A 25,771-nucleotide genomic window follows, 5' to 3' on the forward strand; every position below is an offset into this window, starting at 1 on the left:
GAGCTACTGTAGGAAGATGTTTTTGTCTTTAAACTTTTGAGTACAGATATATGCTCGTGGTTTAACTAGGAGGAATGTAAATACTCCAGGTTCATTTATAACGCAGTAAACAGGATGAGGTCCAAGAACAAGAGCCACTTGACTTCAAATTCAAAAATTTTTAAAGGATTTGTCGACAAAAATAAAATATTTAATATAACATCCCCTTCTAAAAACCAAAAACACAAACTACCTAAGCTCAGATTAAGTATAAAATTGACAAGATTAAATTACCTGGTTAAGGCTGTCCCTTTCACAGACAAGATCATCGATGGCTTTTTTATCTGCTTCAGCTTGATTTTTCCTTGATTCAAGTTCTGAATGAGATATAGGAAGAGAGAGATTATAGATTGTCATCTCATTTGAGCAATTTTAATTGATAAGTATGTCGAACAATCTAATTATTATCATTTGTAATGACATAAAGTTTTTAACGAGAACTAAAGAATTTAATAGATGTTTTAATGTTTATCTCACCATATTGAGTCAGGCAATCGATATGAATTGTTCGCCTGACTCCATATCGTGACACGAACCATACAACATCTATAAAAATAATCACCACAATGGATACCAACATAATTTCTAACACTGAACTAAAAGTTTATTATCACAAGAATCCTTTAAATTGTGCCCCGCTCCCAGCGTGTGGCTTCGTAGCTCAGTTGGTAGTTGCACACAACTAGTGTCTGGGAGACTGGAAAGCTTCTTCCCTGCCGTTGTATAAATTGCAGCTCACCTTTGTACTAATCATACAACAAAGATAACTTATATATAGGATAATACTTTGAAAAAGCTGCATTGTAGTTGACCTTGTCTATATTCGTAAGTCACTTAAATCTACACGCAAAATTACGATTAAGGTGACTTCGCCTTGTTGGGGCTACTCTAGAACTGAGGAAAAGGGAAAGCCAGATATGTCTGGGATCTGCCTAGTTTCAAAATAGACAAACATTCTCTTTTCATACCATCATTCCACTTACCTTTTTTCAAGCAAGAAATCTGTCCCTTAAGAGTTTCTTCTCGTTGTTCAGCCTCAATCTTCATATCCTCGATGGCTCTCAGCTTTCTCTGGATGGCTTCTCCTATTGCACTTTGGTGCAGTGTTTTCTGTCTCAGCCCGTTTATCTCGTCCTTTGCCTTCAACTCCGCTGCTTTCTGTGTGTTTTCCGTGGCCAGCCGATCAATGCTGATAAGTTGCTGATCAAAATCTTGCTGGACTTTGTTTAGGCGAGCATTCGACACATCCGTATACTCCACAGCTTTTTCATTCATTATCTAAAATAAACCAAATATTATCATCGACACTTGAAAGCCATTCCTCTCTGATTAAAGAAGTATCCATAACCAGGGGAAGCCTAAAAGTTTTTTTTCTATCGCGAGAATATTGACATGAACGTTTGAAGACAAATGAAAATTGAATAGAAACTCTTAACAAATTTACCCTCTGTTCCTTGAGTTGCTGGTCAAGTTTTGTGATGTCTTCCTGTGCACGTTGAAGATTTTCTGTTTTTGTTTTCAGCTCAGCAGTTCTATTTTCTAAATCGCTCTTTGCTTGACTCAACTCCTTTTTAAGTTCGTCTCCTTTTCTAGCTTCTCGCTGGGCTTCATCACTTTGGACTTGGATTTCTTCTTTAAACTGTCGGAACAAAAAAAATCCTACAAATTTAACCAAATTTTTAACTAAGGAAAACTGTTACTATTAATTTTAAAATGTGATGGACACCTTAGAAGATAATCTTGCTTTCTAACCTTTTTACTGGAAGAAAAAAATCATATTCCTTGCTTCTTAATAACCATTTATAAAGATAGCAATATTAGGGAGTCGGAGAGGTTTGATGGACATCTGTGGCAAACATATCAAGATTTATATATGAGACCCTATATCTGCCAACTTCTACAAAGAAATGACAACAGGGTCAAGCACTTCCTTGGCATAGATTGGCAAGTTTAGAGTCATACGTTGTAATGAGTCAAAAACCGCATTTTCTCTAACTTTAAAAATGTACCTAAGAACACACGATGAGCTACTGTAGGAAGATGTTTTTGTCTTTAAACTTTTGAGTACAGATATATGCTCGTGGTTTAACTAGGAGGAATGTAAATACTCCAGGTTCATTTATAACGCAGTAAACAGGATGAGGTCCGAGAACAAGAGCCACTTGACTCCAAATTCAAAAATTTTTAAAGGATTTGTCGACAAAAATAAAATATTTAATATAACATCCCCTTCTAAAAACCAAAAACACAAACTACCTAAGCTCAGATTAAGTATAAAATTGACAAGAGTAAAGTACCTGGTTAAGGCTGTCCCTTTCACAGACAAGATCATCGATGGCTTTTTTATCTGCTTCAGCTTGATTTTTCCTTGATTCAAGTTCTGAATAAGATAAAGGAAGAGAGAGATTATAGATTGTCATCTCATTTGAGCAATTTTAATTGATAAGTATGTCGAACAATCTAATTATTATCATTTGTAATGACATAAAGTTTTTAACGAGAACTAAAGAATTTAATAGATGTTTTAATGTTTATCTCACCATATTGAGTCAGGCAATCGATATGAATTGTTCGCCTGACTCCATATCGTGACACGAACCATACAACATCTATAAGAATAATCACCACAATGGATACCAACATAATTTCTAACACTGAACTAAAAGTTTATTATCACAAGAATCCTTTAAATTGTGCCCCGCTCCCAGCGTGTGGCTTCGTAGCTCAGTTGGTAGTTGCACACAACTAGTGTCTGGGAGACTGGAAAGCTTCTTCCCTGCCGTTGTATAAATTGCAGCTCACCTTTGTACTAATCATACAACAAAGATAACTTATATATAGGATAATACTTTGAAAAAGCTGCATTGTAGTTGACCTTGTCTATATTCGTAAGTCACTTAAATCTACACGCAAAATTACGATTAAGGTGACTTCGCCTTGTTGGGGCTACTCTAGAACTGAGGAAAAGGGAAAGCCAGATATGTCTGGGATCTGCCTAGTTTCAAAATAGACAAACATTCTCTTTTCATACCATCATTCCACTTACCTTTTTTCAAGCAAGAAATCTGTCCCTTAAGAGTTTCTTCTCGTTGTTCAGCATTAATCTTCAAATCCTCAATGGGTTTCAGCTTTCTCTGGATGGCTTCTCCTATTGCACTTTGGTGCAGTGTTTCCTGTCTCAGCCCGTTTATCTCGTCTTCCTTTGCCTTCAACTCCGCTGCTTTCTGTGTGTTTTCCGTGGCCAGCCGATCAATGCTGATAAGTTGCTGATCAAAATCTTGCTGGACTTTGTTTAGGCGAGTATTCAACACATCTGTATACTCCATAGCTTTTTCATTCATTATCTAAAAAATAAATCAAATATTATCATCAACACTTGAAAGCCATTCCTCTCTAATTAAAGAAGTATCCATGACCGAGGAAAGCCTAAAATTTTTTTTTCTATCGCGAGAATATTGACATGAACGTTTGAAGACAAATGAAAATTGAATAAAAACTCTTAACAAATTTACCCTCTGTTCCTTGAGTTGCTGGTCAAGGTTTGTGATGTCTTCCTGTGCACGTTGAAGATTTTCTGTTTTTGTCTTCAGCTCAGCAGTTCTATTTTCTAAATCGCTCTTTGCTTGACTCAACTCCTTTTCAAGTTCCTCCCCTTTTTTTGCTTCTTTCTGAGCTCTGTCACTTTGGACTTGGATGTCTACTTTGACCTGTGAAAACAAAAAATCAAACAAATTTAACCTATCGCATAACTATGGAAACCTGTTTCCATTGATTTTGAAATGTGATGGACCCCTCAGAAGATAATATTACTTTCTAACCTCTTACTGAAACAAAAAAAATCATATTCGTTGCTTTTTCATAACCATTGTTATTATATACATAGCAATATTAGGGAGTCCGAGAGGTTTCATCGACATTTGTGGCAAACACATCAAGATTTATATGAGATCTTATATATGCCAGTTTCTACAACAAAATGACAGCAGGGTCTAGCACTTGCTTGGCATAGATTGGCAAGTTTAGAGTCATACGTTGTAATGAGTCAAAAACTGCATTATCTCTAACTTTAAAAATTTACTTAAGAACAAACGATGAGCAACTGTTTGAAGATGTTTTTGTCTTCAAAATTTAGAATACAGATGTTTGCCAGCGGCTTATCCAGGAGGAATGTAAATACTCCAGGTTCATTCAAAACGCAGCAAACGGGATGAGGTCCGACAACAAGAACCTCTTGACTCCAAATTCAAAATTTTTTAAAGGGTTTATTAACAAAAATAAAACCAAATATTAGATACAACATCCCCTTCTAAAAACCGAAAACAAAAAACTCCTAAGCTCAGATTAAGAGTAAAATCGATAAGAGTAATGTACCTGGTTAAGGATGTCCGTTTCACAGACAAGATCATCGATGGCTTTTTTATCTGCTTCAGCTTCCATTCTGCTTGATTCAAGTTCTGATTACAATAAAGGAAGGGAGAGTTTATAGATTGTAATGGTTACATCTCATTTGAGTAATCTTAATTGGTAAGCATGTTTGACGATCTAATTATCACTATTTGTAATGACATAGATTTTAACGAGAACTAAAGAATTTAATAGATTTTTTATCGTTTATGTCACCGTAATGAGTCAGGCAATCGACATGAATTGTTTGCCTGACTCAATATCGTGACACGAACCATACAACATCTATCAAAATATTCACCGCAATGGATAGCAACATAATTTCTAACATTGAACTAAAAGTTTATTATCATAACAATCCTTTATGTTGTGCCCCGCTACCAGTGTGTGGCTTCGTAGCTCAGTTGGTAGTTGCACACAACTGGGGTCTGGGAGACTGGAAAAGCTTCTTTCCTGCCGTTCCATAAATTGTAGCTCACCTTAGTACTAATCATACAACAAACATAACTTAGTTAACAGGATAACACTTTGAAAAAGCTGAAATTTGTGGTTGACCTTGTCTATATTTGTAAGTCCCTTAAATCTACAGCAAAGTCTTGATTAAGGTGACTTTGCCTTGTTGGGGCTACTCTAGAAATGAGGAAAAGAGAAAGCCAGATATGTCTGAGATCTGCCTAGTTTCAAAATAGACAAACATTCTCTTTTCATACCATCATTCCACTTACCTTTTTTCAAGGCAGAAACTTGTCCTTTAAGAGTTTCTTCTCGTTGTTCAGCCTCAATCTTCTGATCCTTAATGGCTCTCAGCTTTCTCTGGATGGCTTCTGCCATTGCACTTTGGTGCAGTGTTTCCTGTCTCAGCCCGTTTATCTCGTCTTCCTTTGCCTTCAACTCCGCTGCTTTCTGTGTGTTTTCCGTGGCCAGCCGATCAATGCTGACAAGTTGCTGATCAAAATCTTGCTGGACTTTGTTTAGGCGAGCATTCAACACATCCGTATACTCCACAGCTTTTTCATTCATTATCTAAAATAAATCAAATATTATCATCAACACTTGGAAACCATTCCTCTCTAATTAAAGAAGTATCCATGACTAAGGGGAGCTTAAAAGTTTTTTTTTTTGAAGACAAATGAAAATTGAATAAAAACTCTAAACAAATTTACCCTCTGTTCCTTGAGTTGCTGGTCAAGTTTTGTGATGTCTTCCTGTGCACGTTGAAGATTTCCTGCTTTTGTCTGCAGCTCAGCAGTTCTATTTTCTAAATCGCTCTTTGCTTGACTCAACTCCTTTTTAAGTTCCTCTCCTTTTCTAGCTTCTCGCTGAGCTTTATTACTTTGGACTTGAATGTCTTCTTTCAGCTGTCAAAAAAAAAAAAAGTCATGCGAATGTAACCTAATGTGTAACTATGGAAACCTGTCGTCTATCAATTTAAGATCTAATGGACTTAGAAGATCATTGTGCTTTCTAACTTTTTACTGAAAAAAAATCATATTCGTTGCTTGTTAATAAACATTTATTAAAAAATATCAATATCAAGGAGTCTGTGAGGTTTCATGGAAATTTGTGGCAGACATAAAAATTTATAAGGGACCCCATATTTACCAGTTTCTAATAAAAATGACAACAGGGTCTAGCATTTGCTTTGGACGGATTTGCGAGTCTTACTTTTCATACTTTTTAAAACACGATAACATAGATGTTTTTGCAAAGTTACTAAACTGTACGCGATAACTTACTGTATAAAGACGGTTTTTATGTTGAAATTTTTGTTGAACATTTGCTGGCTCATGAAAATTCACAGAGCATGTAAAAGAGCGAAAGAAAATTTGAATGGAAAATATGAAATCAAAAACCCTTACTCTGGCAATTTCAGACAGCTTTTCATCCCTTTCTTTTGTCAGCTCGTGCTTGATTTTAAGCAGCTCCTCCACACTTTAAGAGAATGAATCAAACAGAATAAATGAGTCAGAGAGAACTAAGTGCTACAACTGCTCGTGAGATTTTCCAAAGTGACACGGGTTCCATTCATTTTTAACCTGTGCTAATTATCAGTCTAACTTCCGCACCAAACTGCAAATAATACAACTCAACTTTTCGTCTCTGAAGTGTTGCTCAACATTTCTAGGGAAAATATCAGTTACAAGATTCAGTAAAACACTATTTCTTTATTTTGAATTTAGGCCAATGTTAAAATCAATGCAGCCTCACGGATGATCTGTTTTGTGTTACCTAGACATAAAATCATGAAATTAATTAGATTAAGCATCAATTTAAAAGTTCTCATCGCATTTCCCTTTATCGTTTACACTCATACCTCTCGAGCTCTTCTTGCTCTTTTCTTCGTTGCTGTTCCTGTGTAGTATTACATTAAAAGAGAAAAATAGACCAAAGAATTCTATTTTACATTTGTATGCTAAAATACACTTGAAAGTAAGAGGTTGCCCGGATTTTCCTTTTGACCTTACCTGCTAACACTCACGGTATTGCATTCACGTCCTTACAGTTTAACTTATCAGCCAATACTTAATTTTGGTAAAATTATCGCCAAATATTAGATCTAAGTTGACATTATTCAAAACAATGCTCTTCGTTGCTTACGAGGTGGTGGAATAATAAACAAAGAAGAGTAGCCTCTTCCGTCATGACAAATTTCATTCCTGCACTTTTAATCCATACCCAGCGGATCAAAAGATGTGTGACTATCCATAATCACTGCAGAAAAAGAATATTCCACGTTCTAATATATCAAATGTAACGTGTCACCCGGCCGAAAACTGGGGGATATATGGTGTTATCAAATTTTCAACTAAAATTTGAAAATCAAAAGCAATGAGGGGTCAGAAAGCTGTTCGAAAAAATTTGTACTGCGCGTAGCCAAAATATCCTATGGATTGTGAATACACAATAATCTATATTTGGCGCGAAAGTGTTCTTGAATATTTCACCTTGAACATTTTCTGTGTATCGGAGCTATTAGTATTCCTTGAGCTTCGCTCTCGGAAAACCACCCACGTTAAAAAGCTTCTCCTTTATAATTTTCTTCGCTTTTACTTTTGCCCATATATATACTAAGATACTCACATTGATTCGGGTCTGTACCCTCGTGTTTCGATCTGTGACAGAAATATAAACGTTCAAATTCTAAACTGTATTTCTGAGCAATGATAATGACGATAGTAACAGCATTTAGAATGATATTTATCAGATGTAATTATCTACTAATGTGTTTTTGGTGTAAATTCTACCTTAATCAATTTTCTTACAGTTCACCAGGTTTTAGTCATAATACTGCAGTTGAAAAACAAATCTTCAGCCTTGTTCACCAAACCTCAAGCGCACCCATTAGAAACAAAAGAAGTAATATAGGTAACACATATTCATATTCATTCAATGGATTTACCTTCACTTCTCCTTACTCCAATTCCGCTTGACTCAAGAGCCCGTAGGCAAAATCTCGCTCGTCCTGTTAACCAAAAGAGAGGTTTCTTGGTTGTCGGCAATAAATAATAAAAATTGAGATGCACTAAATAATAAAAACTGAGATGCGCTACAATATTAACAATAAAAGCTGAGATGCACTAAATAATAAAAACTGAGATTTGAATTTAAATTCAAACATTCAATGTTTTCCTAGAAGGTACAAACAAATTTTTTTCTTACTCTTTTCACCTCATAGGATTTCTCAGACTAATGATCAATTCGACCAGCTTAAACTGGAAAAGAAACACAAGAAGGCAGTAGCCAGGGAAGACGAGTATGCTAAGGTAAATGTTGAAAGGACTACTCTTGGCGTCGTGTCCATGCTCTCTTATCCGCACCATGCGAGGCCAATCCTCCCGAGGAGATCCCCCAGAGCTCCAAACAGAATTTGATCCATGTTTTATAATGCGATTATCGTACTCGTGAGTCAGAAGACTTAGCAAAAAACGGTTCCGAGATCTTGACGAATTTAGCCTTAGAGACCAAGCCTACTATAATCTTGAACGGCAAAATCGTGCGAAGGAGGAATTCGTAAATCAGCAGCAGAAAACTCGTAATCCAGAAAAAAAGCCCCCGTTTAATGTTTCTTCGCGGATGTCTTCGAGACTGTTACTGAAGGAAATAAACCTGAAAGTGTAGGCAGATTGTATTTGTTGGAGCAACACATAAAGAAGAGCTCAACAGATTGTGCGTAGCTGTTTGTGCCTTAACCCAGAAGGAAGCTGAATCTGTAGGTGTTTAAATTCTCCTGTTCGATTGCACCAACATCCTCAAAACTACCGGGTATCTCAACATGGTTTAAATCCCCGACAACATAAGAAATGTTCTGGAGAGATTGTCTCCTAAGATGCAGAGCAGGTGGCGAGACATCAACGATCGTATTCTTGATAAAGTAGGAAGAGTGCGTCGTGTAGGTTTCTTAATTAGTTCCGTCTGCAAACGTTTTTATTTCGTTTAAAAGAACAGCCTGTGTTTCTCGTGTTTCAGAAAAAGACATCAATCGATATCATGCTGCAAGAAGAAGCCCTGCGTGCACTGCAATCTGTGATGGGAGACATGCAACTGTGATGCACCTGGTTGTATCTTGGTTCGTCTCGACTGGCACATTTGATTTAAAAGTGCTCATTAAAGATCGACTTTGTACTAGGCGTGGTATACTTTCAATGGTCAATTCCGTTCGTGACTTGCTGGAATGGCAGCTCCGTTTATTCTTCCAGGGATGTTTTTTCATCAGGACTTGGATCCAAAGGGCTTAGAATGGGACGACGAAATTTTAGAGAATCGCTTGATCCCCTAACGAACATGGCTTGAGGTTGGAGATTTTTGCGCCTTCGGATCTTCCATAGAACACCCGTACTGTCGGAAAAGAGGCTCGCGCTCTTCATTGAAGTCTTAAAACAAATGTCATTCCAGTGTAAGACGACCGGCTAACTTGAAGATTGTACCCGTTGGCTCCGGTAATTAAAGAGTTAAAGAAAGCTGTTAGACCGACAATTGCTCCAGAACAAGACATTCGAACTTGGACTAACATATAGAGATTCAATCCATCAGCTGCCCACACTTTTGAGGAGCCCACAAATTTAAAGACTGAAACCTGCAAGGAAAGTCATTTATGCCGTAGGGATATAATAATATAATAGGGGTCCGAGTGGTGACTGGTGAGGAGCTGATCACAGTGTTCGTAGAGTCCCAGCTGTTATTCCCCGTCCGTTAACCTAGCGGAGTTCAGATCACCAAACGAGGTTGTGCTAACCCCAAACCATCATTTCGCTCGGGCCAAACGGGAGGACAGGTGGCCACTGAATCTGTCAAAAGCACTTCTGTTTTTAAGACGTCAAAGATGGCGATTGGAGGAAATGGCGCAAATAATGTGTTCCTGCCCTTAGGACCTTAAGCCGCTAATACAAAGTGACATGCCAGATATCAACGATTTTATAAGCCAATCGCGGCGATTAGTGTTGAAAACCGTCATCGCTGCAGCGGGCGTGCCTGATGATTTTCGCCGATCAACGAATAAAATCGCTAAGTCTTTTCTGGCGTAAGAATTGGAGACGTAGACCTTGTGATTATGCTCGACACTCCAAAACAAAGTTGACCATGAGGACGAATTGTTGCAGTGTATCATGGCCACACCCGTGATGGCCACACCCGTGTAGCTTTTAAAATTTGAGTATGTAGCCAAGATTGTCATTTGACCAATTAAAAAACTGAAACATCTTAACTGTAATTCAGAAACATGCTATGGGAAGGCAAAATGTTTTAAAATAAAAGCCAACTGACGTGACGCGTGACGCGTAACGCGTGCTCAGACATTTAAATTTTGGAAGCTCGCGCGAAATTACGCGTAGGACTATGGGTTATGTGAGTAGCCGTTTTTATTTGTTTTCTCTCTCCAAGCTGGAGTTGCACTTTTTAGCGACTTTGCGTGTGCAAGTTATTCCATGCATGGAGAATTCGCGGAGTTTTTATTTAAATTTGATATCGCTTACGAACAATGAGATAGAATCGAAATAGACTATCAATTTTTTCTTAGAAGGGTAAAGTGAAATTCTCTTTTTCCTTTTGTTTTCTTTTCCTTTCCTGGCAATTCTCATAAGATTTAAACAGTGATGAATAATATGTTATGCTGTCAAATCACGATAGTTTGCTCAACCTTGTCGAATAACTGTCAAGAGGTCTCTTAAGCCGAAGAGATACTCGGTGAATTAATTCGCCGATGGCGACGAATTTGATTGCCAGCGAAAATGGCCGATATCTGACATGCCACATACCGATGACTTCATACGTCAATCGCAGCGACCAGAAAACTCGCGCCACTCTTTCTACTAATCAGGTACAAAAATTAAACCAATCACCGCATGGTCTCTCACGTTTTCCCGCGCTTCAGGCTGTTTGATTGGTTTTACTTTGAGTTCTCATCTTCAAGGCATTTGCCGTCCATCTGATTTGCTGTTGTGATTACTTTGGTTTCGTTTTACGATATTTTGTTAAAAAGCGTTCTATATTGTTATTCATCGAGATCAGTAGATCTGCAACCTTCTTTGCGATATTTACCGATCATACTCCACTTATTGAGATAAAATGTATCAAAAAGTTCGTGCGGAAGGATTGTTGATATGTTGTTGCCATGGTTTACAGTTTGCAAGACGCCCAATGTTAAGCGCTGAGGATATTTCTTGTCGTCGTTACCGTTGTTTATATTAAAAGATATATTATATTTAGGTTCTCAGTTTCTTGTTTTTTAAGTTAGAAAATACATTGTCTTAGCTGTTATGTTTGTTTCATTGACTTTAACCTGAAAAAACATTCCGAATCTAATTCTAGAAAGCCATGTTGCCGACATTTTTACCAGATATCTAGAGGTTTGGTTTTTGCCTCAAAACCATCTTATTTCCTTTTCTCTCGAGGTCGCACAAATCAGCGCATTGAAAATGATCGCAACAAAATCTTCTCGTTAGACAAACCTTACAGTCTACTGAAATTCGAAACTCGTTTAGAGATTGAGCTAAGTGTTGAAAAGGTAGCGTAAATTAGCGTTCTCAAAAATGGCGTTGAAAACTGTCTGTTATAGAATTAAAGTGAATAACGATATAAACAATTACATTACAAAGCATGAACTAACCTCTCCCAGCTCTTCCAGCCATTTTCAGACGAAATTTAGTTTTGTTTTATCAAACCTAGTCAATAAACAATATCCTGACTCACTGCGATGTACTTCTGCGAAAACTTCCTTTATGACGTAAGGTAATATAAAATTTTGCGCGCGGCAGACATGGTGACGAGGTTCCACGCATAAGATGTCTTTGCATTGGTCTAGATACAGTCGCTTTCGTGTTCGCATTTTGAATTTTGCAATGCTTATGTCGGGCATATGAAGATATCAAATATTGTACGTGAACGTTCTGCAAATATAAGTAACTTGTAGCAATGGGTTCAGACCTTAAATGTGCAAAACCAATGAAGCAAGTTTAGCTTTTAACAAGTGGGAATGACCTAAGAATTTAGGAAACGGAGAGGTGGATCAAATGAAAGATTCTGATTTCGTTTCCATTTTCGACTCTAAGTTAATCAGGGGGATCCAATTCGAATTGCCTAGGTGTCAAATTGCTCAGGGTAAAATCGTGTAGGCAAGAGTTCAAGAAGGTTTAAATTACCCCCAATTACCCAGGGTAACATCGAAAGTGGCTCGAGTAAGCGAGGACGCCAGTTAATGGGACTCGCTTGGGTTTTTTTTTTTCTTTACTTACCGAAACCTTTTTCTCTTTATTCCCTTCTTAAAGCTCAGGAAGCCCAAGCTCCGTAAATATGCAAATACGTTTATGTTGCTCAGTGACTGAAATATATTGGTTTGCATGGGAATAGACGGTCGCACTGCAGACGTAAAAAATCTAGACAAAAGTTACCTTACTTAAGTAGCTATTTCTTTACATTGTGTGAGTTTCGTGAGCTAATTTAGGGCCGTTTAGCTCGGTTTTCATTCAGCTTCCCTGCCCTCTATATGATCCATTCTCAAGGAAGGACACTGTATGACACCAAGACGACCTTTTCGCGGCAAAGTCCGCCATTTTGAAAATGAGACAAACTCCTATGTTACTTAAAGCAGGAATGGGGAATGGGAATGGGAAAACAAAATGGGTAATTAAAAACGAGAAATTATTATTATTTTTTTTTTGTTCTAGATTTCCTGTTACTAACGAGGAACAGATATTTTTCATCGATGGGCTCCTGACAGATCATGAATGTCCAAGGACAAATATACGCGCAAAATAGAGGCTATTGTGTTTATTATCCTTTAAATATTTTGAAACTTGCGTCAAAAAATGTCTTCGAACAGCTTGCTGTTTCTTGCGTAGGATGTTTTCTTTTGAGTGTCCTCTGGTACGACTTCATGAACAAGCAAATATTTTCTTTCTTTTGTAACAACCATGCATAAGACGCTTTAAATGGAACAATAATGACAAAATAATACATTCCTTGGATTTCGGCCAAATGTGATATTATTTTAAAACAATATTACATGACAAGACTTCGCTGTTTGTTTCAATATGCAAAGCCACGCTGGCGTCGAGTCCCGAGTCGTGGCTGACCAACAAAAGCTAATGAATGTTTGTTTATGGAGCTGAGAAATACATTAAGAATAATCGGTCTTACCTTAGGAGAATTCCGTCAGAAAGGAGGTAAAAAGATTGACTAAACTATTGCACACTCGCCATACGCCTGAAATATGGCAATACCCAGCGTCTTTTGCTGGAGTTTGTCGGATGTTACTAAAAGCAGGAATAGAAGAATGAGGATTGTGGAATGGAGATTATGGAATGGAGATTATGGAATGGAGATTGTGGAATGGAGATTGTGGAATGGAGATTGTGGAATGGAGATTGTGGAATGGAGATTGTGGAATGGAGATTGTAAAATAAAGATTATGGAATGGAGATTGTGGAATGGAGATTGTGGAATGGGGATTGTAGAATGAGGATTGTAGAATGAGGATTGTGGAATGGGGATTGAAGAATAGGGATTGTGAAATGAGGATTGTAGAATGGGGATTGTAGAATGGGGATTCTTGGTTTTCACCCACGTGACTTTTGTTGTGACGACGGTTGCTATCCGCCATGTTGGTGCCCAAACAAATAGTTACAAATGCCCTTGTAGTAAGGTGTGAGTGAGAAAATAAAAATGGTTCTTTGTGTTGTCTTCGGCTGCGGCAGCAGAGGTGATTGGGACAAAGGGATTGGATTTTATTGAATACCATTAGTCGTTAAAGTCTTTGGAAAGTCTCGGTCTACCTCTTATGAGTTTTGATGTCCCAGGTGGAATTTTTTGCGAATCTTTCCCCTTTGAACACCGTGGTATCGAAAAGTGATTTGGTTGATTCTCTAATATTTCAGCCGTGAATTTGATAGTAGGGTGGAAATAGTTTGCTCGTTTAATGAACCAATTTACCTCTTTTCTGTCGCAATCCCAAAGGGAGAAAACGTCATTAATGTAACGTTTCCATTCTTTTGGTTTGGTTCCGCTTTAATTGTTGGATTAATTTCTTTTCAATTTCTGCCATGAAAATATTGGCAAATGGCACTGCTATTTTCATACCCAAAGCGGTTCCATGTTTCTAAAGGAAGCTCTCCTCAATGAATTAAAACAAATTTTCTTCAAGGATTAAGCCAAGCATTTCCGTGAGGTAATGCGTTGGGAGCGGTGCTTTATGATTGAGGAACTTTTCGTATGTTTCTCATGCTATATTCGTTCCTTTTTCTTGACGCATATTTGTGTACCACTTTCTGCGACAATCCAAATGTCTACAAGAGGATCGTTCATCTGCTACTTATATCTCACCTTCGCCACAACTACAATCTTGTTAACAATCTCTGCTCCTTGAGCCGATGTTACGAAGCCAGACACCATTTGGTTGTACGCCTCAAGACTTTTGAAGGCTTTAACTTGCTTATTTGTACAATAGCTTGTCTCCAGAACTAAATTAGAAAGAAGGCCCGAGACTTCTATCGGTGACAGACACTCTGAGTTGAATTCAGTGCTCGCTTCGAATGGCTATTGGATCGACATCAACCACATAAATTTTCTTAAAATATCGATCTCAAACGTGGCTTTAACTTAACTTAATAAATACTTATTCTTTCTAAGCCCTCCGCTTAGTTCAAAGCACAGTTATCCTAGGAAGAATATTCCCTTGTGATTCTGGATTTCTTTCACCGGAAATATCCATAAAACAAAAGTATTTGAAAGAGAGCACGGTAGAGATGGCGATATATTTGCATGAAATTTCACACCCGAGGTGAGCACCAACATGGCGGACGCTTAATTTGCATAAATTTATGACGTCAGCTGCAAATTGAGAATTGTAGAATAAAGATCGTGGAATGGGGATTGTGGAATGGGGATTGTAGAACTAGGATTGAGGAATGGGGAATGGAGAATGGAGATTGGGGAATGGGGAATGGGAAATGGGGAATGGGAAATGGGAAATGGGAAATGGGAAATGGAGAATGGGGAATGGAGAATGGGGAATGGAGAATGGAGAATGGAGAATAGAGAATAGAGAATGGGGAATTGGGAATGGGGAATGGGGAATGGAGAATGGAGAATGGGGAATGGAGAATGGGGAATGAGGAATGGGGAATGAGGAATGGGGAATGGGGAATGGGGAATGGAGAATGGAGAATGGAGAATGGAGAATGGAGAATGAGGAATGGGGAATGGGGAATGGAGAATGGAGAACGAGGAATGGCGAATGGAGAATGGGTAATGGCAGGAGACCTTTACCCGGAGCCTCCATACCAATTGTACCCTTGGGTCAACCCTGTCCCGTATCGTTTTATTTTAGAACTAAGATATGTGGGGGAGCTCTTTAATTTCCCGCAAAAACACGCTGACATTTGCATAACACCCTAAAAAAATGGCGGGAGGTTGCATGAACTTTCCGCTCTTTTCGCCATTACTGAAATCTTTTTGCGCGGCCTGCATGTGACGTAAACAATAGAGGACTACAGCTTTCTTATGATTGGCTATTATGGAAACGCCCGCGAAAAATCCCGTGGAGTTGCTTCTAAAAATAAAAAGATACGGGAAAGGGTTGATTCAGAGGTTAAGTATGGAAGATGGAAGCTCCGAGTAATGGGCTCCTCAGAATGGGGAATGAGAAATGAAATGGGAAATCGAAAATGGGAAGTTAATCTCTTTCTTTCTTAATGTTTATTATGTGAAATAGAAATTTTTCAGCGGCGATCATCGATATCCATGCTTTCTTTGGAAAACCTCCAGAGGCAAAGTTTAAGAAAGGGAATAAATTGATGATAACGATAGAAGTGATACATGACACCTAAAGAATGTTGTAAAACTAAATCTCATTCGTCTCATAAAAAAAGTAAGAGATTAATGAAAGGGCTATTTAAATCATATCAAACTCTTTCCACAGTGCGACGAACATTTGTTTTTCTCGGTTCCAGGTGTACCACTTACCCCACGTAATGCGCATGCTCTCCGTTACGAATTTTCAAAATGGCGTACAGGTCAAAGAGGGAAATTAAAAAAAACAAAGCGATTTTGCAATGAATTCTCAACATACTCCCTCGTTAGAAAGGCGAATCCACGGAAGAAAGACATTGAGATCGATATGATATTAAATCGATACCGAGGGCCCGTTTAATTGCCTTCCGCCATAATTATTAGCTTTCTTGACAGCTTTCTGAAGACTTCTGATATGCGGCTATTGATTATTACACCTCGTATACCTGATTGCTCAAACACTTTGTTTACGATTGTTGAAAGGACCGACTCATGGTTCTCCGTCTTCGTCTTGACATTGCTTTGAAATAGTATAGACTAGTAAGCTGAAACGAAAAATTAATCAGGGAGGTTTACGAAAAATCCAGCAAACAAGCTTTAAAAAGGCATTTATTTAGACTTCATACTTCAACGAACTTCACAAATCTTACTTGTTTATCTTGTAAGTAAACGATGGCAGATTAATTCCCGGAGCGCTTTCTGAGTTTCCCGATCCCTCTCCTACTACTTTCACACTTACAAAACAGGAAAAATCAAAAGGAGGAAGATACAGCTGTTTTTAAACGCCATTTGACGAAGGTAAATCTGCTTTTTGTTCGACACTTAACATATCAAAACAGAGGAAATTTGTTCCTCTTATTGATTCTGGCGGTACATTTTTAATTCGCGCCTGCGTAAAAGAGATATCACCCGAGACCCTTCGCTCGGTCGTGTTTTGATCAAAAACGCCTTGTTAATTTCACGCAACCGCTCGGAGAAAAGGTAAAAATGACGAGGGAAAAACTTAACCTTTAAGTTAGAAAATTAGCGAAATAGAAAGCCACAATATTATTTCAGAGGTACATTGAGTGCTTTTTCCGTAGAGAATCCGCACGATGGTAAAACATTCGAAAATTTCACTCGATTTGAGTGGGGTGTTGAAGTGGGCGTGGTCACTACATTCATGTTAAGACTATTTGTACCCCATGAGTTTGATATGGCTTACTTTAAAACTAATAAATTGGAAGTTTCAAAGAGGTGAGCCGTTTAGTTCGACCCACAGTTGAATATACATTTTAAAAAAGTGTTCATTTCATTTTTCGGAAGTGAGAAAGGATTGCCTGGGTGGGAAATTTCGATCAGACAAAGCACTTGCCTTACTTTTCAAACTAACGACTGTTGCGTAACTGAAAAATAATATCAAAGAATAATTGTACTTTCACGACCGTAAGACGCACCAAGCAAATAACGAATCTATCTGGTTTCAAGTGGTGATTTGCGTGAATATTGCTGGCGAGTGTGCAACAAACTCCTGAACTTCCAAACGTTTCCTGCAAACATGAGTAATCTCGTCCTTAAAGTGTGAACGAACAAGCATATTCCGCGCCAAACGTGACTTTTTTTATATTATCCTTTAAATATTTCGACAAATTACGGGAATTAATGTTGACGAACAACTAACGGTTCACTTTTTATAAACAAGCAAACATGTCCCTTCTTTTTTAACAACTACAAAACACTCTCTCGCCTTAAGTTAATGGTAATGGACTTATAGCTTGAAAATAAGGGAATATCAATCGGTATATCTTCGATTATGATCTATCAAATATTTTTGCTCGCGCGCGACTGATGACGCTTCACGTTAACGAATATTCCCCAGCTAAAACTGGGGGATATCTGAGGATATCACCCAAAGGACACTCCCCAATTCTCAAACCTTACGGATACTACGGTAGCTCCTCGTTTTAAATTCAATTATAGGTGAGAAGGGGGCTGGTTGTAACAGAAGAAGGGAAATCTTGTTTTGTTCATTAAGTCGTGCTACTTAGAAGCAAGCATCCGACGCTGTACACAGTAAGCTGTTCGTAAACATTTTTTCGTGCGCGCTGCAAAACATGAAGAATAAGAAGCACGACAGCCTGTTCCGATATTTGTCCTTGGACATTATCTGTTCCTCGAAGCTCACACACTCTCGGAAAACTGTTCGCAGGATAAGTATCCGTACATATCTTCGCGCCAAATGGAGGCTATTGTTTATTTATTGAATTTTTAATTTCGAATGTTCTGATGATTCACTCAGCTCCGGTTATCAGCTCATATTCCGAGTCAACTTAAACGGAAATGTATCGCAGCAACGCGATTGCAGAGCTGAAAAAAGGCTCCAAATATCAAAAATGTCAAGGATCTAATGAAATTGAATAAAACAATTATTCTTTGCGCATCTTGGTTATTTACCATCTCATATCCAACGCGCTTAATGAATAATTGTCAACTATTCACTTTCGAGCAGTGCTCATGGAGTTTGAGCTGAAAATATTGCGATTGTTGCGGGAATAACTGAGTAAAATCATACGTTTGTTCTATTTCGTCACTGTTCTAGTATATACTGAAACAACTATTCACCTTAATGAAGATTTTAGATATATGAAAATTTCACATATTTGCACTGCGGTGGAAAGATGAAATTAGGAGATCCTCGCAGCTAAGAACACTACTGAAACTAGACCCTGTGAGCAGGGTAACTGGGATACCTGGATGGTATTGGATCCTTGGGATCAAATGTAGTGATATTACGGGTGTCGGAATTGTATACTGAAATAGTGAGCTCAAGTCTGGCCAAGGGCATACACCTATTTCAGAAAAGGTTGTCATCAGGTGATAAGTGACAGGTCATTTCAAGACGGAAAGGAATCATGGGTCTTTTACTAATTGATAACCTAATGGTTATTTTCTGGCCGACAGCCAATTGATAGGGTTTCTCAAAGAGCTGCTTTTCACAATTACCAATAGATGTATGATGCATATACTATTCTGTGATTGTCATCAAGGATGTGACAATAAAAAGACAAAAGGTTTTTATGTACTATTGTTTGATTTTTTTCAGGGTAAAGTGTGTCATATTGGGAGTGATACTGGTTGAGCAATGTGCCATTGAAGTCATTTAAGAAGATGATATATGCATAGCAGTATGATGTTTTTGAATGGTAAGTAATATTAGTAGCTTTCAGAGCCGGTGTAATTTGGAAAGTACATTATGTAATTGCAAATTATATTGTCAGCGAAAATTATAGGTACTGTCTTGATTTTTATGGCAGCTGAAAGCTGGAGAGAAAAATAAATTAGTCCCAAGGACATCAGTAGAAGGAGAGGGGAGGGAGTGGGACAATGAAAATTATACCTGGTTAAGGTCATTGTTTTGATGAATTGTGTTCCCCCTTGAACTAGGGTCCAGTTTTTAAGTTAAGTCACTTTGATTGATTATCTGGTCAATTGTGGAAATATAGCTACAAAATGATGCTTACTCAAGAAACTTAAATAGCGGGACCATAAACTGATAGGTGACTTGCATAATTCTACAATATGCGTTGATCACACAAAGAATCATTTATTTTCAAATTGTGGTTGAATAGAGCAGGCAAGAGGGTCAGGGATTTTAAAGGTTTTAATTGATGATTAATGAATTTCTTATGTAAGTTAATTAAAGCCTTTACACCTTAACATCTGTATGCATACTGTCCATATAGTTATTTTTACATTTTTTAACCCTTTACACCCTAACATGAATATGCGGTATCCGGTTAGATCGCTCCATGGTTAGATCGCTCCAAGTCAGATCGCTCCATACCGAAGTCAGATCGCTCCACTCGAAAGTTAGTTCGCTCCATCAAATAAGTTACTTCGCTCCATACATAAGTTACTTCGCTCCACTTCTGATCTTTATAGTTTATAGTTGATGATGTGTATTGCGTCTTGCGATCGAGTTGCTGATCGACGTATTCGCTAACTTGAGGCCACCAAAGCGAATTACCGATGTTGGAACAAGTGTTTCAGTGTGTAATGAACGTAGAAAACTAATAAACTAACTTACTTCTGATCTTTGTAGTTTATAGTTGATGATGTTGCTTGCGATCAAGTTGCTGAAATAAAGTGATCGACGATTCGTTCACTTGAACCCACCAAAGCGAATTACCAATGATGAAATAAGTGTTTCAGTGTGTAATAAATGATGAAATAAGTGTTTCAGTGTGTAATAAATGATAAAGTTATGGTCTAAATGTGTTGAAAAGATCATTCGAATAAAATACTGGCCCGTGTGTATCCGCCATCTTTAATAAAGTAGGTTACACTTTACGAGTTCCTTACATGAGGTTTATTTCTTCGCTCTTAGGTTAAGCGCGCGTGCGTTCTTAATCGATTGTTAAGTAAGAAAAACACGTCATCGATTTAGATATTTTCTTGTCCCATGTTAATCATAAGTTAACAGTATCGCCTTCGCCACAAACATACTTGTTTCTAAACTTGTGACATTCTTATCAATAACACCACAACCATCACAAACAAAAGGCTCCTTTAGGAGCCACCAAATAAAATAAAAGAAATGACCAACAATGAATATGATTTATAAATATTGCTTTCAAAGAATCGCCATTTTTAAACGTTGTCAAATCCAGCCGTGAGTGAGACTGGGTTCGACTCCGGTTAAAAATGGCGAGTCTTTAGTCGCGTTACAATACTCTTTTTTTCTTTTCCCTTATCCTTCTGTCTTTTATCAACCTTCCACGTTAGTTTTCTTCATCGAGCGAAGTAACTTATGTATGGAGCGAAGTAACTTATTTGATGGACCGAACTAACTTTCGAGTGGAGCGATCTGACTTCGGTATGGAGCGATCTGACTTGGAGCGATCTAACCATGGAGCGATCTAACCGTAATTCGAATATGCATATTGTCCATACATTCTCTATACACTTCTTAAGGTTCTGGAAAGGAGAATTTGTTTAACAATCTTGAGTTTCTTTAGTTGTTGATAATTTCCCTTATTCTCATGGTGTTAATGTTTTATTCAGGGGTGGTCTTGTAAGGAGCAATTAGATACCAGTCACTGTTACAGGTTAAAGGGTAAGGTGTTGAATAGGAGAATTTCACTAATAATCAAAAGCTTGTTGAATTTGTGATCATTTCCTTTATTCTTGTGATTAAACGTTTGATTCAAGTGTGATAGTGTTAGAAGAAATTAGATGGTTATTAGTGTTATGGGTATAAGGGTTAAGTCAGTTTGTTTGTAGTGAACGGTTTATCCAGTGAGACACTTTTTCTTTTTCTTTTTGTTTTAGGGATAGTGAAGAATGTTGATTGAGCACAGGTTAGAAGTATCAGTTCAAGCCTCCTGATGTTTTCTAGACAACATGAAAATAATGGATGAGAGGATTTGTAATATCTCAGGGTTAAATATTTATGAACTTGTAGGATGTGAAGGTGTACTGGAAGTAAACATGTACAGGATATTAAAAACACGTTAAAAGTAATTGGAAGTGACTTGACAGTAATTAATGGTCACATCAAGACAGCTTTTTTAGTGACATGAAAATGGATGATAATTAAGTTAAAACTATTCAAAGATCATGACATTGACCTGATGTGAAAAAAAGAAATCACTTTTTGTCCAAGATATGCATGAGTTAAGAGTTGATATGAATATGAAAAATTAATTAAAAGAGTCACCAATTATTTTCAGATGACTATGTTTTAATTAATGACGCATATAATGATAAAGTCAAACAGTAAGGGAATATTAGTTTTTGCAACAGTGTTAATAATTTCGATATACTATTGATAAAGATTACTAAGAGTACTTGGCAACAGTATGATACTGTGAATAGATGTATGTTTGATTGTTTTAAACGTTATTAAACTTTTGATGGTAATGAAGTGATTTTATTTGAATTACAATATAATTTAGTACAACATGCATGGAACTATAAAAAACGGTGTTAATACGTTTTAGTTGAAGTTGTCTATTAGATTGACTGGAGTTTAAAGTTTCACAGATGAAATAATAATACTGCAAAAATTTGTTCATAAAGATGTTAAAAAAGAATTGTGTTATTTCGTTCGACGCCAGGAACGCTTTTGTGTGAAAGGAATCCGATTTCAGACCTTGAAGTTCATGTTCGACTTGGTAACTAGTCGTATCCATTTCAAGGAGTCCCGTAAGTTCACTAGCTTTGGTTTGTAATTATCCGATCGACCCAAATGAGCTAGTACAGATTAGAATTGTGAGCCACGCCATCATTCAGTTGTTGTAAAATGCTTTCAAAGGTGAGAGAAAGGAGAGGGCACTTTGGAACCTTTTTGCTAATTGTGTGTTGGTTGCATTTCAGAATCCTTAGTCCATTATAGTATATTTTGTGGCCAATTATAAACCCAGCAGTGTTGGGCAATTGTCATTGTCGCAATGTCCAGTTAGTCGATTTCTTTATATGCCGTTAGAGAAAGTCTATTGAAAATGCATGTCCACTATGTGATAAAGTTTTGAAAATAAAGTCCCATTCAGCGGCATGTCGTGAGTACCATATTACGAAGAAGTACTCCTCCCGCCCGGTATGCAATTGTGTTGCGGGTGGGTAAAATAATGCACTTTTAAACTAGATCGAGCGCAGTTAATTAATGCATGATTGTTAGTAGTTGTTTAGAGCAAAAGACCAAATCTTTAATTTGAAAAAAATCGAATGAAGATGTCACACATCTACATATTGTATTACCTTTTTACATTGTAAGGTGAGTATGCATATTTTCCATACTGTTGTCAGTAGTAGATTTTGTCTAACAATCAAGAGTTACGTTACTTGGTGATGATTTCTTTTATTCTCGTAACCTTTATGTGTGATTCAAGGGTGATATTGTAAGGAGCAATTACACGATAGTCAGTCTTAGGGGTTAAAGGGTTGAAGTGGTCTTCTTGGTCCGTGCGTAACAACCTTATTGCTGATAGTTAGGCCATAAACCTGAAAAAAAGAAACCAGGTTCTGTAACTTACAGAAAAGGACAGAAAAAGATTTTAAAAGAAATTTGTAACATGTCTGGTATCAAATTAAAGAAAAAGGTGTCCAGTCAAACAAAGTTACTGTAAAATACGATATGTCAAATAGACCAATTATAACGCACGCATTGTACAGGAGTTGTAATGAGGCGTGAGAGATAAAAGACAACTGATTGAAATTTTAGATAAGTCAGAAAAAAAAAATTATATTTTCATGATTATTGGTAGGTTACAGAAAAGGTGAATGTTTTTTGTAGGGTTTTCTAGCCGAACAGAGACAAATGCGAGGCGAGCGCGCAGTGCGAGTCACGTGCGAGGAGAGAAGCGTAAAACAGTGTAATGCACCTTCCTCGCGTGTGATTTGCGGTTTAAGCTTGCCTTGCTGTTCCGTGTGCAACTGACAAAGGCGAAAAAAGGCTACGGTTGTTGTGAAGGCCATGTGGGTGAATACAGTTTTCCAAGAAAAATAAATGGTTGAATGAGGCAAGCTTGCGCGTGTCACTTTTTGGCCAGCGGTGCGCCAATTTTCAGAACAAATTTTTATAAGAAATGATACGAATAAGACCTATGTCACCTAAAAGTTATGAAAAGAAATTAAATGGTCCATAGAAATGTTTAAAAGGAAACAAAAGAAATAAACGATAGACATAAAAAATTAGCCAATAGCCTGTTAAACCCTACATGCGCAATCACGTAAAAAAATTATAGCAAAAGCAGATCATGGTGTTCTGCAATAGTAAGAGGTTGGACGGGTTAATACGATTGGGTGCGGAAAAAGCTCTCCCGTCTCGGGGTCTAATTCTTGAAGGTCCCCGTAACCTAACAGGCTGGCAAAGTTGTTGTAGTTATATTTAAAACGGACTTTACAAAAGTTTTGAAAAGTGTACAGCAAAACTATTAGCTACAGAAACAAAATGGATTGGTTAGGGTGCAATAAACTGCTTTTCTGTTCTTATAATTGTGATTTTATAAAATATGGTCACTTCGACGTGTTAAGTTACAGGAAGTTTCCAAAAAAGGCCCCTGTATTCGCACGGATCTTTTTTCATTTTCCCAGTACGTAAATTGGAATTGTGGACTGGTGTTTAAAATGAAAGAAGATTAGACGACTCGTGTTTGTTGATGAATTACGATTTTGTTGTTGTAACTCGAAGAAAAAAAACAGAGAAAAACTCTGTTTAATTTTTTCCAGTAGTTGTCTGGTGCACGCCCTTCTGTTGTATAAGAGGAGGTTCAATTTCAGTTGAAACGAAATTTCAACAACAAGTGGCCATTTGATGAAACGCTCATAAACTGACTTTCGTCGGATCGGTTTGGAAGATGTCTGGGTCGAGGTCATGACTAGTGGACCGCGGGAACTGCACACTGATATGTGTTTAAAATTGTTTCAATACTTTTCCCGTTCCTCTTGTGTTAATTTTCCAAAAGTTTTATGGTTAGTTTTTTACGAATCAAACAATGTCTCCTGATCTGTTCACTCGGAAAGTAATTTTACAATGGGCATATTTCACACAAGTAGAATAGCAAAAATTAATACCAGTCGCGTTGGATAGGGAAGTCTTCCGATTATATTGCAAAAGTGTTTCTGAGTACAATTAGATGGAAACTTGTAACAAAGTAGAATTCACTGTTTGATTAAATAAAACGATTTACGAAATATTGTGCTCTTATTTTAACTCGTGAATTGCGCGCATGCTCGCTCGCTCGCTCGATTGGTCGATTCCTGTAAACTTTTTTTCGATTTTAAGCTTTTGAGTGCATTTGATAGTTTTTGGCGAGCAATAAACAAACGAAATGGCGACCTTTGTTGGTAAGAATAGTGGTGGGGTGAAAAAGAAGCCAAAATGATAGTAATTTTTTTTCGTTTTAGTTTCAACAAGCGGCGCCAGCGACTGGCAGGCATGCAAGGATTCACACTGAAATAACAGAACAACCTTCGTTTTTCATAAAATTGTAATTTACAATCCTTGAACTTGAAAACAATCCGAAGATTTATTGAAAATATCACTTACTGCGAAGCGGTCGGAGTTTACAGATGTTCAAAAGCTTTTTCGGTTATGGGGTGAGGTTGAGGACAAAATCGATCATTACGTTTCGTATCGTGTGTTTTTCCTGTGTGAAGCAACATGAGATGCCGGCGACTGACGAAATTACAAGTTATCTCGAAAATCAAATAACACCTAAACAAACAATTTTAGCTACCGATTTTCAGTGAATTTTTAAAAGAACAATTTTCTTTTAAGTGTCAAGACAATTTGAAGATTCAAATTAAATATTACGTTCAAAAATGCGAAAGTTATACACCAAAAAATTGATAAATAGGCCTGAAATGAAGTTCTATCTTGTTCTTGATTATACGTTGCCTAGCACGTGACTAAAATCTACCCAGGCGGAGATCCAAAATGACGGTGGCAGTCGTGGCTTAATTATATCACTCAAAACTCGTTGCCGTTTGTCTCATTTGCTAAAGAGAGAATCGTTAATGTTTTCATTAAGACAGTATTGCCTTGGTTTTCTAATATTTACAATGATAGACAGTTAATTTCACTTTTCACCCACATTTACTTCCAACCTTTTCTTTTGAACCAGAAACAGAATTGATATACGTTTAAAACACATGACATCGTCCACCGTTGTCAAATGTAATAACATGATCATTTCAATTGTAATGCCTTCTTATCCCAACGTTACTTTGTTTTCTTGCTGCGAACACTGAACTACTGCTCGTACTCTAGATATGACAATCAACGACAAAATTCCCTAAACCAGATATCAATAAAACATAGTCCAAAAAAATCACGTGTCAATTTACGAGTTTGCTCACAGAGCACTTTTATCTTTTATTTTAATCAGCCGTCGTCAATTATTGAGCTGAAGACAACCAATAGAAATCATTTTCATTTTTAATGTCAATTAATATATGTATTGACCAATGAAGAAGAAGGAAAGAACGGGTCAACTTCATCTGATTGGTGCAAAAACATTATAAATGCTGTACCCAGAAACGTGTATGCTACGCCTTCACCCATATT

The 25,771-nt window shown here is 37.4% G+C and overlaps 1 protein-coding gene across 1 annotated transcript in view; it reads right to left on the bottom strand.

The window, feature by feature from the left end:
- LOC131769216 (cilia- and flagella-associated protein 58-like) overlaps nucleotides 1-11,567 on the bottom strand; it is a 49,583-nt gene extending 38,016 nt beyond the window's left edge. Inside the window, exons 1-13 of the mRNA XM_066167850.1 lie at nucleotides 11,546-11,567; nucleotides 7,525-7,556; nucleotides 6,758-6,795; nucleotides 6,303-6,375; nucleotides 5,607-5,801; nucleotides 5,169-5,466; nucleotides 4,411-4,493; nucleotides 3,552-3,746; nucleotides 3,086-3,383; nucleotides 2,337-2,419; nucleotides 1,484-1,678; nucleotides 1,023-1,317; nucleotides 274-356 (exon numbers count right to left, since the gene is read on the bottom strand). Coding sequence (XP_066023947.1) covers nucleotides 274-356; nucleotides 1,023-1,317; nucleotides 1,484-1,678; nucleotides 2,337-2,419; nucleotides 3,086-3,383; nucleotides 3,552-3,746; nucleotides 4,411-4,493; nucleotides 5,169-5,466; nucleotides 5,607-5,801; nucleotides 6,303-6,375; nucleotides 6,758-6,795; nucleotides 7,525-7,556; nucleotides 11,546-11,567 — 1,890 coding nt within the window. The remainder of the gene's footprint in view (nucleotides 1-273; nucleotides 357-1,022; nucleotides 1,318-1,483; nucleotides 1,679-2,336; nucleotides 2,420-3,085; nucleotides 3,384-3,551; nucleotides 3,747-4,410; nucleotides 4,494-5,168; nucleotides 5,467-5,606; nucleotides 5,802-6,302; nucleotides 6,376-6,757; nucleotides 6,796-7,524; nucleotides 7,557-11,545) is intronic.
- Between the last annotated feature and the right edge of the window lie 14,204 nt (nucleotides 11,568-25,771).

The sequence above is a fragment of the Pocillopora verrucosa genome, chromosome 1 (assembly GCF_036669915.1).
Source record: "Pocillopora verrucosa isolate sample1 chromosome 1, ASM3666991v2, whole genome shotgun sequence".
Lineage (NCBI taxonomy): Eukaryota > Metazoa > Cnidaria > Anthozoa > Scleractinia > Pocilloporidae > Pocillopora > Pocillopora verrucosa.